This window comes from Aptenodytes patagonicus, chromosome 3 (genome assembly GCF_965638725.1).
Source record: "Aptenodytes patagonicus chromosome 3, bAptPat1.pri.cur, whole genome shotgun sequence".
Taxonomy (NCBI): Eukaryota; Metazoa; Chordata; class Aves; order Sphenisciformes; family Spheniscidae; genus Aptenodytes; species Aptenodytes patagonicus.
In genome coordinates this window covers 26494396-26508986 of record NC_134951.1, presented here as the reverse complement: position 1 = coordinate 26508986, position 14591 = coordinate 26494396, and the positions used below count along the sequence as shown (strand labels likewise).

At 37.5% G+C, this 14591-nt stretch overlaps 1 protein-coding gene across 1 annotated transcript in view; it reads left to right on the top strand.

Moving 5' to 3' along the window:
* Positions 1–14591, top strand: part of CSMD1 (CUB and Sushi multiple domains 1) — a 1284461-nt gene that overhangs the window by 597062 nt on the left and 672808 nt on the right. Inside the window, exon 4 of the mRNA XM_076332906.1 lies at positions 1648–1842. Within this exon, the coding sequence (XP_076189021.1) occupies positions 1648–1842 (195 nt within the window). The remainder of the gene's footprint in view (positions 1–1647; positions 1843–14591) is intronic.

Sequence of the window (14591 nt, the reverse complement as noted above, 5' to 3'; positions counted from 1 at the left end):
ATACTGACTCTCTTTCCAATGTGCATGAGCACATCCAAATAAATAACCTATTCTCTTAAGGCTGCTGAAACAGCACAAAAGTTTGCTTCTAGCTTTGTTAGCTACTCATTCAGCAACCTTAAGTAGTTCCTGTAATGCACAGAAATCTTAGATCTCTGATCTGCAACACTGGTAGCACATTCATCTAACTCATCATTCATTAGAGTGCATGTGGCTTTTGTTACCTTGTTAATATTTATAGAAGATTTTGGGATTTTTCTCATAAAAGGATGTTGTAGGTGAAAGTGTTCTCTTTTAATTTTTTTAGCTTTATGTTTTTTGGCCTTTTCAAAATTTTCCTATATAATTTGGGTTGTAACTTAAGTGTAATTATGATCATTTAAATGCCAGTGTGACTAACTGTTTGAGTAATGAATTAAGGGTATACATTCAATAATTTAATTTACATGGTATAATGGGGCTTAATTAACATTGGTATATTGATATAATGCTTTATAACACTCTGAGGATGTGCACGTATTGAGTAATTAATCCTCTCAACGTGCAGGTTAATGAGGTTAGTATGGTTTTGTTTATTCTGCAGACAGGTAGAGTAAGGAAAGAGAGAAGTATGGGGTGAAAGAATTTGTCCATGAAACGTGGTTTCTGAAATGATACCTGAATTACATGTGAGCTTTTGAGACCACCAATTCTTTGATGAACACATCTACCTTTTGTGCTCTGTTCATGACATATTTCAGCTTTCTACACTTATTTGTTCTGCTCTAAAGGAAATTAAACAATTTTAATTTGTACTACTTCAATGAAAGGAATAGCATGCCAATAATAACTTTCAAATGAGATCGAGAACAAAAACAGTTCAATTTTCCTCCTCCCCAATACACACTTTCGCTTTTCCTAGGTGGAGCAGTATCATCTTTAAACTGATAACTAGTTAAGACAATTTCTACCAAATAACTAATGGTTACAAATGGTAGTAATTTTCTGCAGTAAAAAAGAAAATAAGTATGTGCATTCATTTCAGCCCAATGTCACTGCTTAGTCATTGTTTCCTTCATATTTTCTGTTTCTATTAACAAAGATTGACTTACTTTATTTTGTAAAAACTGGAGTAATTTGAAAATAAGCAGAAAATCAAACTTTTAAAATACAATTTAGACTTTAATTTACTGTCAGAGAACAGTTAATTATTAGATTCTTTTAAATTGCTATTCTATCAACTAAAAGGAAAACTGTACATAAAGTACCTTCTACTGCCTGGATCCATAATGATGTTGTATTAATATTTTTGCAATATTTACAAAAAAGAATTAAATAAAAACTTATTTTACTTTATTCAGAGTTTTGGGAGAAACAGCAAGATTTATAGGATATTTTGTTTGAAAATAGATCTGTAAAGAACTTCACTGAAGGACTGTTAAACCAAGAACTGAGTTTGAAATTAACTTTGAAAGTGATGATGTCTGTTATAAACTGAAATGTTTTGTGAAAGTACATTCCCTAGCCTAATTTTGCCTTATTTGTATAAGGAATACTGTTTTTAAAATAATAATAAAAGCAATTATTTAATTACAATTGTTTGACAAGTATTTATTACTTCGTTCTGCAGATTTTAACTGTAACATTTTTCCTTCTTTCTTTTGACAGTATTACCTAGTCATACTTGTGGCAATCCAGGAGAAATACCTAAAGGAGTACTTCATGGAACAAGATTCAACATTGGAGATAAAATCCGATATAGCTGTATCTCTGGTTACATCCTAGAAGGCCATGCCATGTTGACATGTATTGTGAGTCCTGGAAATGGTGCATCATGGGATTTTCCAGTTCCTTTTTGCAGAGGTAAAAATAAAGACATGAAATATCTTTAAAATATTAAGACAATAATAAAACAGCAGATTAAATAAACTTATTTTGAAGGTGTGTTTTTTTTACTTTCTAAATGTAAATATACTAATGTACTGTCTAAAAATCTACACAATTTAAAACTGTAATCACAGTTCAGAAGCAATGACTCTCCAGAGTTTACATTCAGAGGTAGCTGTTATCTACTGATCTTTTTTTTCCTTCTCATTTACATGGGGGATAGCTATAGCAATTTGATGGCAGGACCTAGCAAATGTTTTTGCAAGTTTCTGCATTTGGAAACTTTCCGTCAGGAAGGAGAAGCTTGAAATCTTCAACCATATAATCTCTGAAGGGGACCGCTGGTGGTCCAATCCCTTTGAGTCCAACTCCTGCTCAAAGTATGGATAACGTCAAAGTTAGGTCAGGCTGCTCAGGGCTTTGCCCAGTTGAAATTTTAATATCTCCATAGAAGGAGATTCTAAAGCCTCTCTGGAAACCTGTTGTAGTGCCTAGCTGCCCTCATTCTCATGTCCAATTTGAATTATCTTTTTACAGATTATGTCCATTTTCTCTTCTCTTGTTGTGGACCTATGAAAAGATTCTGCCTCCATCTTTCCTAAACTAAACAGTGCAGTTAGATTTTCTCATAGCCTCCTCTTGTCCAGGCTGAAAAATCCATTTCCCTCATTCTTTAGTCTCATACATCATGTTCTTCAGCATCTTAACCATTTTAGTGGCCCTTCTCTGGACTTGTTCTAGTCTGTCAATGTCAGTGTCTCTTTTGTACTGGGGGACCCTAGGGTGGACACAGCATTCCAGATGGGGCCTCCTGAGTGTCAAGTAGATGAACTCTCTTTAACTCTCTTTCTTTAGCTGTTGGCTATGTTCTTGCTTGTGCAGCCCAATATGAGGTAAGCCTTCAATGCTGCAAAAGTGCATCACTGACTCAGCTTGTGTTTCACCAGGACCTCATGTCATTTTGTCACAGCTGCCACCTAGCAAATATTTTTTTCATGGGATGATCCTGTTCCAGGTATAGGAATTTGCATTTCTGTTTTGGAATTTCATGAGATTCCTGTCGTTCTTCCAGCTTGTCAAAGCCTGTCTGAATGGCAGTCCTGCCCTTCAGGGTGCCATCTGCAAACCTTGTAAGGGTGCATTCAATCCCATACTACAGACTCATGGTGAAGATATTATATAAATTGAGCCCAGTTTCAATCCCTGGGGAATGCTGCAAGTAACTGACCACTAGCTTGACTTTAAACAACTGGCCTCTGCTGTCTGAGCCTGATGATCCAGACAATTTTTCACTCACATAATAGTCCGCCCATACAGTCCATATGCCCTCAATTTGACTACAAGGATATAGTGGGGAAATGTGTTGTGAAAACTTTGTTACTGTCAAGCTAAATCCTTTCACCAAAGAAAGCAGTCAGGTAGCCAAGGATGATATGCATTGGCAAAAGCTGGCTGTTCCTGTTCGTTCACCTTTTTGTCCTTTGTGTGCTTGGGAACGTTTTTTATAAACACTTTCACCATAATTTTCTGGAGGTCTGAGGTGAACTTGACAGATATACAGTTGCTAGTATCCTTGCTTTTTTTGAAAATGAGCAATGAAAAATTATCTTTTTTCCAGTCATTGGGAATCACCTTTGTCACAACCTTTCAAAGACGATACAGAGCAGCCTCACAGTGTGGCACACCAAGAACCCTTAGGTGCACACTGTTAAGTACCATGAACTTGCACATATCCTGTTTACTTCTATAGTTCCTTGTATTGTTTCTCCTGTGCTGTGACTACTACTTTTCTTCCCAAAGCTTCTCCATTTTATTGAGAATTGGGAGGCCTGAGGGCAGCTTTTGCTAATGAAGAGATAAGCAAAAGGGACACAGAGTGCCTCAGCCTTTTCTGTGTCTTCATCACAAGGTCACTTACCCCACTGAGCAGCAGGCCACCATGTCCTTCATTTTCCTTTTGTTGTTGATATACCTACAGAATCTTTTCTAGAATGACTACTTTTCACATTCCTCACCAGTTTCATTCCATCTGAGCTTTGTCCTTCCTCCTTCTATCCATGCATTCCTGAGCAACACTTCTATATTCCTTTCAAGTAGCTTGTCCCTGCTTTCACATTTTGTACACTGGTGGGTTTTTTTTTTTCATTTCAGTTAAAACACCTTAGTCAGGAATTTCCTGCTCAGCCGCAGCAGCCTCCTGCTATGTCTACTCATTTATGTACATAAATAGATGCATCATTCTTGGGCTTTGAGGAAGCTGCCCTTGAAGTCAAACAAGCTCTCCTGGGCCTTTTAGTCCTTTAAGACATAAGCCCATGAAAGCTTGTTTACCACTTCACAAATAAATTCAAATCTGCTCTGCTGAAGTCCAAGAAGTTTATTCTACTACTTGCCTTCCTCACTTCCCTCAGGATCTTCAGCTCATGGTTATTGTAACCACAGCTGCTGTTGAATATCACTTACTTGAATGGTTCTTTGTTCCTACACCTAGTTGGCCTGTCCAGTGCCTGCATTAAAAAAATTCTTCCCAGTGAACTCAGAAATCTAGTGGATTGCTTGCCCTCTGCTATCCTACCACCACACAGATGTTGGGATGGTTAAAGTCTCACATGGGAACCAGAGCCTGTGGTTGGGAAAATTCTGTTGTTTAAAGGTTTTGACCACTTCTTGATCAGATGGTCTGTAGCAGATGTTCACCATAATGACCTCCCTCTTGGCTTCTCCTTCTCATTCTAGCCTGCAGGAACTCAACGAGCTTGTTGCCTGTTGTGCAGCAGAGCTCTGTTCATTCAAGACCCTCCTTTGTGTAGGGTGCAGCCTCTCCTTTTCTTCATGCTTTTCCTAAGAGCCTGTGTCTATCCATTGCAGCCCTCGAGTCAGGTGAGCTGTCCCACTAAGTCTCTGTAATCTCAATGACACCACAGTTCTGTGACTGTACATGCACTTCCAGTTTGTCCAGTTTGCTTCCCATGCAGCACATTTTTGTGCACAGGCACTTCAATTGGGCTTCCAGTCATGTTGCTTTCTGAAGGGGAGGGAGAGAAACATTCATTGCCCTATCCCATGTGTTCTTCCCTGGGCCTGTTCTCCCACTTACCTGTAGGTTTTGGCCTGCATCCCTGACAAACTTAGTTTAGAGCTCTTCCCACTAGGTCAGCGAACCTGTTGCCCCATTCAGCCAGGCAGATCCCATGTCTCCCCTGCTGCCCTGGTTCCTTGAAGAGGATCCTGTGGTCAAAGAAGTCAAAGCCCTGTTGCCTAGCACCAGCTGCTTAGTCAAGTGTTGTTCTGCAGGAATCTGATGCTCCTGCCGGAGCTTTTCTCCTTGCATTAAGGAGAACTCTTCTGGTCTCCTGTGCTTTTCACCCTAATCCCAAGCCCTGTGGACACCCTTTACTGCTCAAATTTTCCCTTGGCAGTATTACTGGTACCCATGTGGTTGAGCAACAAAGGGTAGTTATTTTCTTCTGTAATAATTTGTAAAAGTTTCTTGTGACTGAAGGGTCTTATAATGTAATTCTTTACAGCAAAGAAATATTTTATAAATTTCTGTGCTCCAAAATAAATACAAGAATCATAGAATCACAGAATGGTTTGGGTTGGAAGGGACCTTTAAAGGTCATCTAGTTCCAACCCCCCTGCAATGAGCAGGGACACCTTCCACTAGACCACAACTTCTCTGGGCAACCTTTTTCCAGTGCCTCACCACCCTTCACTATGATAGTGAAGAATTTCTTCATTATATCTAGTCTAAATCTACCCTTTTTCAGTTTAAAGCCATTACCCCTTGTCCTATCCTAAAGCCATTACATGCCCTTGTAAAAAGTCCCTCTCCAGCTTTCTATTAGGCCCCCTTCAGGTACTGGAAGGCTGCTATAAGGTCTCCCCGGAGCCTTCTCTTCTCCAGGCTGAACAACCCCAACTCTCTGAGCCTGTTTTCATAGGAGAGGTGCTCCAGCCCTCTGATCATCTTTGTGGCCCTCCTCTGGACTCGCTCCAACATGTCCATGTCCTTCTTATGTTGGGGGCCCCAGAGCTGAACGCAGTACAGCTCTGAGTTAATAATCAAAAAAACAACGGAGATTAGGGTCATGTCTGTTGTTTGTATCTGATTTCAATCAGTCTGCAACGAAGATTTCTTTTACCAGTGCTTTGAAAACAGGAAGAAAGCAAAAATTTTCTAACCTTTCAGTTGTCTGATCTTAGATGGGTTTTTTTGTCCTTCTAATAAGAGGTAGTAAACAGTTTCCAGAAAAATATGCATGTCATAAGTTAATGGTGTTGTCAGTGTCTACTAAATGTTTGTTCCAGTTCTGCAGATACTGCCTGTTTTGGTGGTGTTCGCTGCATATAAATATCTCTAACAGGACTGAAATTTTGTTCATAAATTGTAACTGTGAATTTAACCTATTAATAAAAATGCAAGCGGGGTCCTAAACCCCGTGTAGAATTTACATGGAATCCAAAGTTTTCCGGGTATCTTCTGTCAAGAAATGAGAACCATAACAGAAAAGTTATTTCACAGTTAATGATTTATGTGAACTGAGCCATTGCATTAGTGGCCTTTTAGAGTTCATGTGGAATGTGGATTTGATGAGGGAGTTTAGACATTCCTTATTTTATTTCATTTTATCAGTCTGGAACATATGCCATGAGGTAGCCCTTTCCATTCACTATGTCTTCAAGCAAGAAATGTTCCCCTGTTGTTTCTCTAAGAACCTTGGTCTTTTCCGTGAAAGCACCTTTTTTTACAGTTTTGTTTCCAGATGGTATTCTTCTTTCTTGCCATCGTAAACTAATTTAATGGCATCCATGCAAGATAATATAGCAGAGTTAAATAAAGCTACGCGGTTTATATACTAAAAAATCATAACCACCTTGTTCTCTGTGGTATGTTTCCCTAGCTTTGCTGATGCTGGCAAATTACTATTTTCTGCAATTTTGTTGCTTAATATTTTGTTGCTTAATATTTTCAGAAGCATTAAGAAGCTGGTGTCCAGTATTAGACATTGTCTAATTGTACAAATGCTGTTTCTGCTAGAAAAATTCAGAGTGAATTACTAAGCTTCCAGGAGGATGTAGACAGCATTGACTCTTATCTGCCGTTTTGTTTCTCTAGCTGCTACTCAGTTTCAGAAGTTGTCTCTTTAAAGTATAATCACGTGGAGGGTGGTGGAGCTGAACTGTACCGCAGATTCATTGATGGCTTAGAACGAACTGTGAACAGAAATCAAAGGTGCAGTCAATGGAATTTTTAGAAAGTTTAGTTAATTTGACTGTCAAGATATTTGCTTTATCTTTTTTTCCTGTTTTCTTCCAATAAACTATGATTTTTTGTGTGTGTGAAAATATGGCAACTTTCAAACTGAAAAAGATAGAAAACAGTCCCCCCTAAATAGAAAACGGAACCCAAAGAAGGGGTCAAAGGCAAATTCTGAAAAGATGAAGTAATTATTAAAACTTAGTCCTGTTTTTCCATATGGTAAGTAAGAGTAACCATGGACTTTTCTGCTATTAGAAGTTAACCAAGAAGTTTACCATGAGTTTCTGAAAAAAATCGTATAGGTGGCTTACAAAAATTGACAGGGAGAATCAATGGCCCACCTAAATTCTGTTATTCTGCTTTTTGTCCTGAGAATTAAAAAGGTCTTTGTTGTCTCAATCTTGGCTGCTATATAATAATGTCACCCAAAACATTTGCCTTCTTTATCTTGAGGTTGAAATACTGTGCAGTACAAGTCTGAAACATTTTGAAAGTTAATTTCATTCCCTGCAGTAACTCCATTAATAGCTGATTTATGATATGTGACTACTTCTAAACGAACTTTGTATAATTAGGTTCTCAATTCTCAGTAATTTTGAGAATCCCTAGTTGATTGTAGTTGCACGAGTCTAGATTTTTATGAAGCTAACATTAGGAATACAAATTGGATTAGTGATATTACAATGGTAAGCTTTTTCTCACAATGAAAATAGCTGTGAGGGAAAGAACATGTAATATCATTAAAAAGACACCAAATTATTGGAGGGAAAATAAAGAATAAATAAAGAAGACAAACCAGTAAAAGAGATCATATGTCAGAAAGGTCCAAAAGGATCAAGTAATAAGTAATCAGGTTCCAGATTTAAGAAATATTATTGGAGAAATACTTTGGTGAAGAATATATAATCAAGAAGGGATTCTTAGAATAGATAAAGGGAAAAAGGAAGAAGAGTTTATGATTCAGCATAGTGTAAGATAAACTAAATACAGAGATTCAGAGCTGATTTTTTTAAAACATCTAGCAAAGAGAAATTGGCATTTTTGGTGTTATCCATACTTTCTGAGGTAGCAAGTAATTCTCTGATGTAATTTCTTCTCAGCCTCTGAGGTTCAGACTAATATGATTTTACAAGTTTAAGGAGGGAAAAAAGATGTCCTGATCCCATCATTTATCCATGTTTATAAAAAAAAAAATAGAAAAAATAAAGGGAAAGAAAAAGAAAATTTCCCAACAATTCTGCTTATTGATGTAGCATTACACGATAAAGTGAGAATATTTTCCCAAATCTAATTTTTAGAGTGACATGGCAGATTCCTGCCTGACTAATTTTGTTCACTTTCAGAATAATCTGAATTGGTGCAGTGTTTACACTGAGATGAAATTTGAATGAAACTCATTGTGACTAGTCAAATAAGAAGTCAGACAAGTGTTTCAGGAAAAGCAGATAGGATATACTGTATAATTTCTTAGTGCAGGACTGACTAGATCACACCCAGTGGAGATATGGACACAGCTACGAGTATTCTTTCTTATGTATGTATGTGTGTGTATGTGTCTATAAGTGCATATATATTTACATATACATATATTTATGTTTATTTATTCTTGTTCTAACATGTATCAGTACGTGTGGAGGGACCCAATAAAAAAATGAAAAGATGCCAGGTCAAAGCTAGATCTGTGAATAAGGCACCTGGAACACAGGAACATGAAGTGAAAAATGAGATGAACAGTACAATGAAAACACAGTGAAGGTACCCAGAATGATACACTAAAGTCAAAGAATGAAAAAGAGGACTTCAGTCTGACCATTAGGAACATGAGCAAAGTTAACATCAGAGAAAGATACGATTTACTAAAAAATGGAAAACAAACCTCAGGGGCAGTCATAAGAAGATGAAGGATTTCATAACTGCATGGAGACTTCTGGGAATAACTGGATTAACTTTCCTAATTATTAAAAAAAAAAAAAAAAAAAAGTGAAATCTGCAACAGTCATTAATTTGCCCTCAAAGAATTCAGCCTTTTTTCTTTTTGCTTCAAAATTAGTGCTTTACTATTAATTTGTTGTAGACTGTTATTTTAAGGCATCATTATCAATGTTAAAATAAAAAATATATTCTCAAGTGAAAGTTAATCATATCACTGGAAAACAGCTTAGGATACTTAATTGAAAAAGAAGAGAGTCTTTACAAGATATCCAGAAGACTGATTTTTTATTTCTGTGGGAGAGAGTATGAGATTAGACTGTTGATTAATTTTTAAACTTCTTCATCTAGCTATCCTCTCTTAAGACCAAGTTTTTGCATGAAAAAGGTGGCAGAGTTGGGGTTTTGATTTTAAGTTTGCTCAAGCACGTACTATCAGTTAATAATGGAACTTTTCTGTCAGGTTGGCAAATAGTTTGTCCACCACTATTTCTGTCTTATTCAAAATTTATAACTTTGTTGACTAATAGATCAGATTTCCTTTCCAGAGAGGATGGAGGGGGAATAGGTCTTTGTAATATAACAAACTGATATCATAGAATAAATAAGAATTGTAAAAGGCTACTAAATTAAACTCAATGTTTACAAACAAAAAACAGAACAATCTCAAGCCCCAGGAAGTACAAGACTACCCCACTGAGTCCAGTATTGTCAGGGCCAATAACTACAGGACAACCCTACTGGGGTCTGCTTACATCGAGCTCACTGAAACGTCAAACCTAAAATGTTCAGAGTAGTGCTACAGCTGCAATGGGTGCACACAGGTGCCTAAAGTTGCACAATTTCTGCATTTCTATTTGTACATACTATTAACTTGAAGTGAGAAATCTGACATTTTAATATACGTAAAATAGACACTATTTACCTAAACAACAATAATTTCTGAAATTTTAACAAAATAAATCCCATTCTACTTGGAGAGCAATCCAAATAATTTTTAAGTGTCCTTTGAAAACCCTGGAGAGAGAAAGAAAATTCGTCTTAGATGCATGGTCTAATGAGTGTTTAATTTATGTGAAGTTGATCAACAGCAAGAGAGAAATTGAGAAAGGGAGGCAAACTGATTAGAGCACTTATCTGGGATGCAGTACATCTGGATTCAAGTGTTGATAGAAAAAAAACCCTTCTGACAAGTTTCTATTTTTCAAAACACAGAAAAGAAGCACAGGTGTTGGCTTTTACCTATTCAAACTAAAGTCTATAAAAAACTAAAATATTAAAGAAGATTAGCAAGTAGAGGTGAATATTTTGATGGCCAAAGAGCTGGCTGCCAGTTGGAACTAGATCAATGAGTTGTCTGATGATTGTGTAGTGCTACACCATTGTAACACTTAGCGATGTTTTTGGTCTTTATGAATCTGGCAGTTTAGCAGCTTGACAGTTGACACTAACATACTAAAATTTATTTTTAAACTTGGCATTGATATACTATGGCTTGTTTTTAGGTTTTTATCAGTAAGATTTTAAAATGGTAATTTTAAAGCCTTATTTCAAAAAGTCATTTAACTAATTCCTTATATTAACCGTTTCCAAAATATCCAAAACATATCTGTGAAAGTAGTCATTCATGATTATTTCATAGATGTGTTTTCTGTACTGAAGAATTTTATTAAACGAGGTACAATTATCTACTTTTTCACAAATGAACTACAGAAAAATTCCATTTAATAAAGAATTGAACAAATCATAGAATCATAGAATATCTCAAGTTGGAAGGGACCCATAAGGGTCATCGAGTCCAACTCCCTGCTCTTCGCAGGACTACCTACAACTAAACCATACGACTAAGAGCGTCATCCAGACGCTCCTTGAACTCTGATAGGCTTGGTGCTGTGACCATTTGGGAAGCCTGTTCCAGTGACCGACCACCCTCTCAGTGAAGAACCTTCTCCTAATGTCCAGTCTGAACTTCCCCTGACACAGCTTCATTCCATTTCCTCATGTCCTGTTGCAAGTCACCAGTGAGAGATCAGCACCTCCTCCTCTGCTGCCCATCTTGAGGAAGTTGTAGACTGTGATGAGGTTACCCCTCAGCCTTCTCTTCTCCACGCTGAACAAACCAAGTGACCTCAGCCACTCCTCATACATCTTGCCCTCGAGACTTTTCACCATCCTGGTCACTCTCTTCTGGACACACTCTAATAGTTTGATGTCCTTCTTATGTTGAGCAGCCCAAAACTGCACACAGTACTTGAGGTGGGGCTGCACCAGTGCAGCGTAGAATGGGAAAATCACCTCCCTCGACCGGCTAGCTATGCTGTGCTTGATGCATCCCAGGACACAGTTGGCCCTTTTGGCTGCCAGGGCACACTGTTGACTCATATTCAACTTACCATCCACGCAAACCCCCAGATCTCTCTCTGTGGGGCTGCTCTCCAACCTCAATAAATAAAGAACTGTTTCAGTGATATTTTTAATAAGGCATGCTAAATAATGTATGCCCATGGTTCATTTAGAACGCTCTAAATCTGCAATTTTCTTTAAGTAATAAGACTTATAAAATGTGACTTGAAATGTCAATATGTCATTTGATGACAATTTATAAAATGTCACTCAAGATTTTAATTGCGTCTATTCTGTAAGTGATAAAGAGGTAAGGAAATGACTGAATGACATAACAAGAAAAAACTTTTCTTTATTACTATGAATTTTGTACTTTAAGTCACAGCTATGTTTTTATCAGTTATGTTACAATAGTAATGTAGTAAAATGATCTTTCAAATGAGGACCTTTCAGTATAAACTAAAGTTGAATAGCCAATTCTGATAATTTAAATTCAGATTCTAAATTAATTTTGAAAGATGGTTTTAAATGGTGTGGGGTTTTTTGTTATTATGTAATAAACATTTTTCACTTGCATAAACATTTTATTAGTTTTTGTATACAAAAGGCATATGTAGAATACAGAACATTGCACTCTGGAAGGCATTTGTGTGGGAAAGAAAGGAAAGTCCAGTAAAAATGACTGAATGTTCAAAAGATGTCTAAACCAATTTAAATAAGGAAGTTTTCTACAATACTGTTTCTGTTCTTACCCCATCCTTGGATATCAGCTTCGCAGGGCTTGCATCTCACTTGTAGCAAGATCTCATTTATGCAAAACACAGCTTACCAAAATTGTCAGGTTGTTATTTTTGGTGAAATTACTCTTTCTAGTTTGAAGAAAAATGTAAGATTTTTCATTGACTGCCATGGTTCCTCAGGGATTTTCTTGATTTTTACATATGTTAACCTGATGGATATGTTTATCTGTTTTATCTAAGCTACACATCTATACAGTATATATGGTTTTTGTGAAGTGGTGCCAGCCTTATGTGTTTGCATGTGTACTTTATATAAGATGCATATTCTCTAAATTCAGAGCACTTAATTCCTGACTACTGAGAGATACAAATGTTTGTAGCTTTATACTTCAAGTAGTCTATGCTGATACAAACAGCACTTTGTGCAGTTGCTTACAACTTGAAAATAACCATGAGTGTTTGGAATTAATTACTTGCAGATTTTAAAATGCAGTTTGTTAATCTCTTAGAGTTTGAATTCATGAAGCCTGAGGCACTATCTGCTATCAAATTACTCCAAGCACAGTGATGCATTAAGATTCCCGAGCACTGTTCCCTAGAGAAGGCCATGGCCGAGAAGGATGATCAGTCCAAGGAGGCCATCTAGCTCTGGGGCCAGCTGGTGAAACACAGCATATGTCCAGACAGTTTATGTCTTCTACCCTTTGAGCAGTGTGGCCATATACTGCCTACCTGTGCTCACTCTCAGGCAATTTATTATGTTTTAGCATTCAACAGTCTGGTTGCCTTAGCCTGGGTGCCACCTATGATGAAGGAAGTCCCCAGACCACAGGCTCCTGGAACATGGGAAATACGTCAGAGGAAAGATGATTCTGTGCAGCTGCTTTTGCCACAGTCTTTCCCTAACACATCCACATCTGTCAGAGAGAAAATACTGACTCTCTGGTCCAAGTTAGATTCTGTGGTCTTACCTGACTAATGTTCCCTTTCCATGTCTGACATAACCTGATTTTTTGCAAACCTCTTAGAAATGGTGTTATGAATAGATTAAAAAGCTATGCATCCCCCTGGGCAGGTATCTGTAGTAGCCTGAGTTCCTTTGGCTTTCGTTGGTAACACACAGCATATAAATTTAGATATTTGCATGTGATTGCCAGAAATAATCAACTACGTAAGCCTTCCTTGTCAGCTGTAAAATTCAGAGCTTTAGAGCTCACAGCTTATTCAGGGGCTCTGCAACAGAAACACTGAGTAGTATTGTAATTACCACTAGCATGTTACATAATGTCAGTATAAACACAGTAGGAGATGGTGTCATTGAGAATGTTGTCATAATAAAAATTAACAGCAAGGGGCTAGTACCAAAGAGTTATGGCTGACTGTCCTGGTTTCGGCCGGGATAGAGTTAATTTTCTTCCTAGTAGCTGGTACAGTGCTGTGTTTTGGAATTAGGATGAGAATAATGTTGATAACACACTGATGTCTTAGTTGTTGCTGAGCAGTGCTTACACTAGTCAAGGACTTTTCAGCTTCTCATACTGCCCTGCTAGCAAGGAGGCTGGAGGTGCACAAGAAGCTGGGAGGGGACACAGCCAGGACAGCTGACCCAAACTGGCCAAAGGGATATTCCATACCATATGACGTCATGCTGAACAAAAAAATGGGGAGGTTGGCTCGGGGGGTGCGGCCACTGCTTGGGAACTGGCTGGGCGTTGGTCAGTGGGTGGTGGGCAATTGCATTGTGCATCACTTGTTTTCTATATTCTTTTATCATTATTGTTATTTTCCCTTCCTTTTCTGTCCTATTAAATTGTCTTTACCTCAACCCATGAGTTTTACCTTTTTTCTGATTCTCTCCCCCATCCCACTGTGGGATTAGTGAGCAAACAGCTGTGTGGTGTTTAGTTGCCTGTCAGGCTAAACCACAACACTGACTTAGGATTTTCACATCTTGCTGGTTACCCTGGATGGGAAAAGCCTGCTTGCTGGCTTTCAAGAATACAGGTAACACCTGTATGTGCTATTAACTGGAACTCATACTCTTACATTTTGATTCTTTAAAAAAAAAAAAAAATCCCACACTGTTATGACAAGATATGAACAATTAGAAAGCCTGAAGAAAAGAGAGGGTGGAAATCATCAGGTTTTGGGTTTTGATGGTTCATTCCAACTCTGATACTGGTGATGACCGCAGTGGAAGTCACTAACTCAGTGTTAGTTTCTGTACTGAAGTATTGGCACAGGATGTATCAAGTTAATTTGTTTTTCTTTGCTGGGTTAGATGATGATCTAAAGTGAAGTACTTGAAAGCTATACAGTTTTTTTTAAAAAGGAAAAAAGGGTCATTCTAGATATTATTGGATAACAAACCTTGATTCTCCTTTCTGATTTATTATAGATTTACAATAGTTTTTAAATTGTAAAAACTCATGCAAATTCCTTTGCATGTA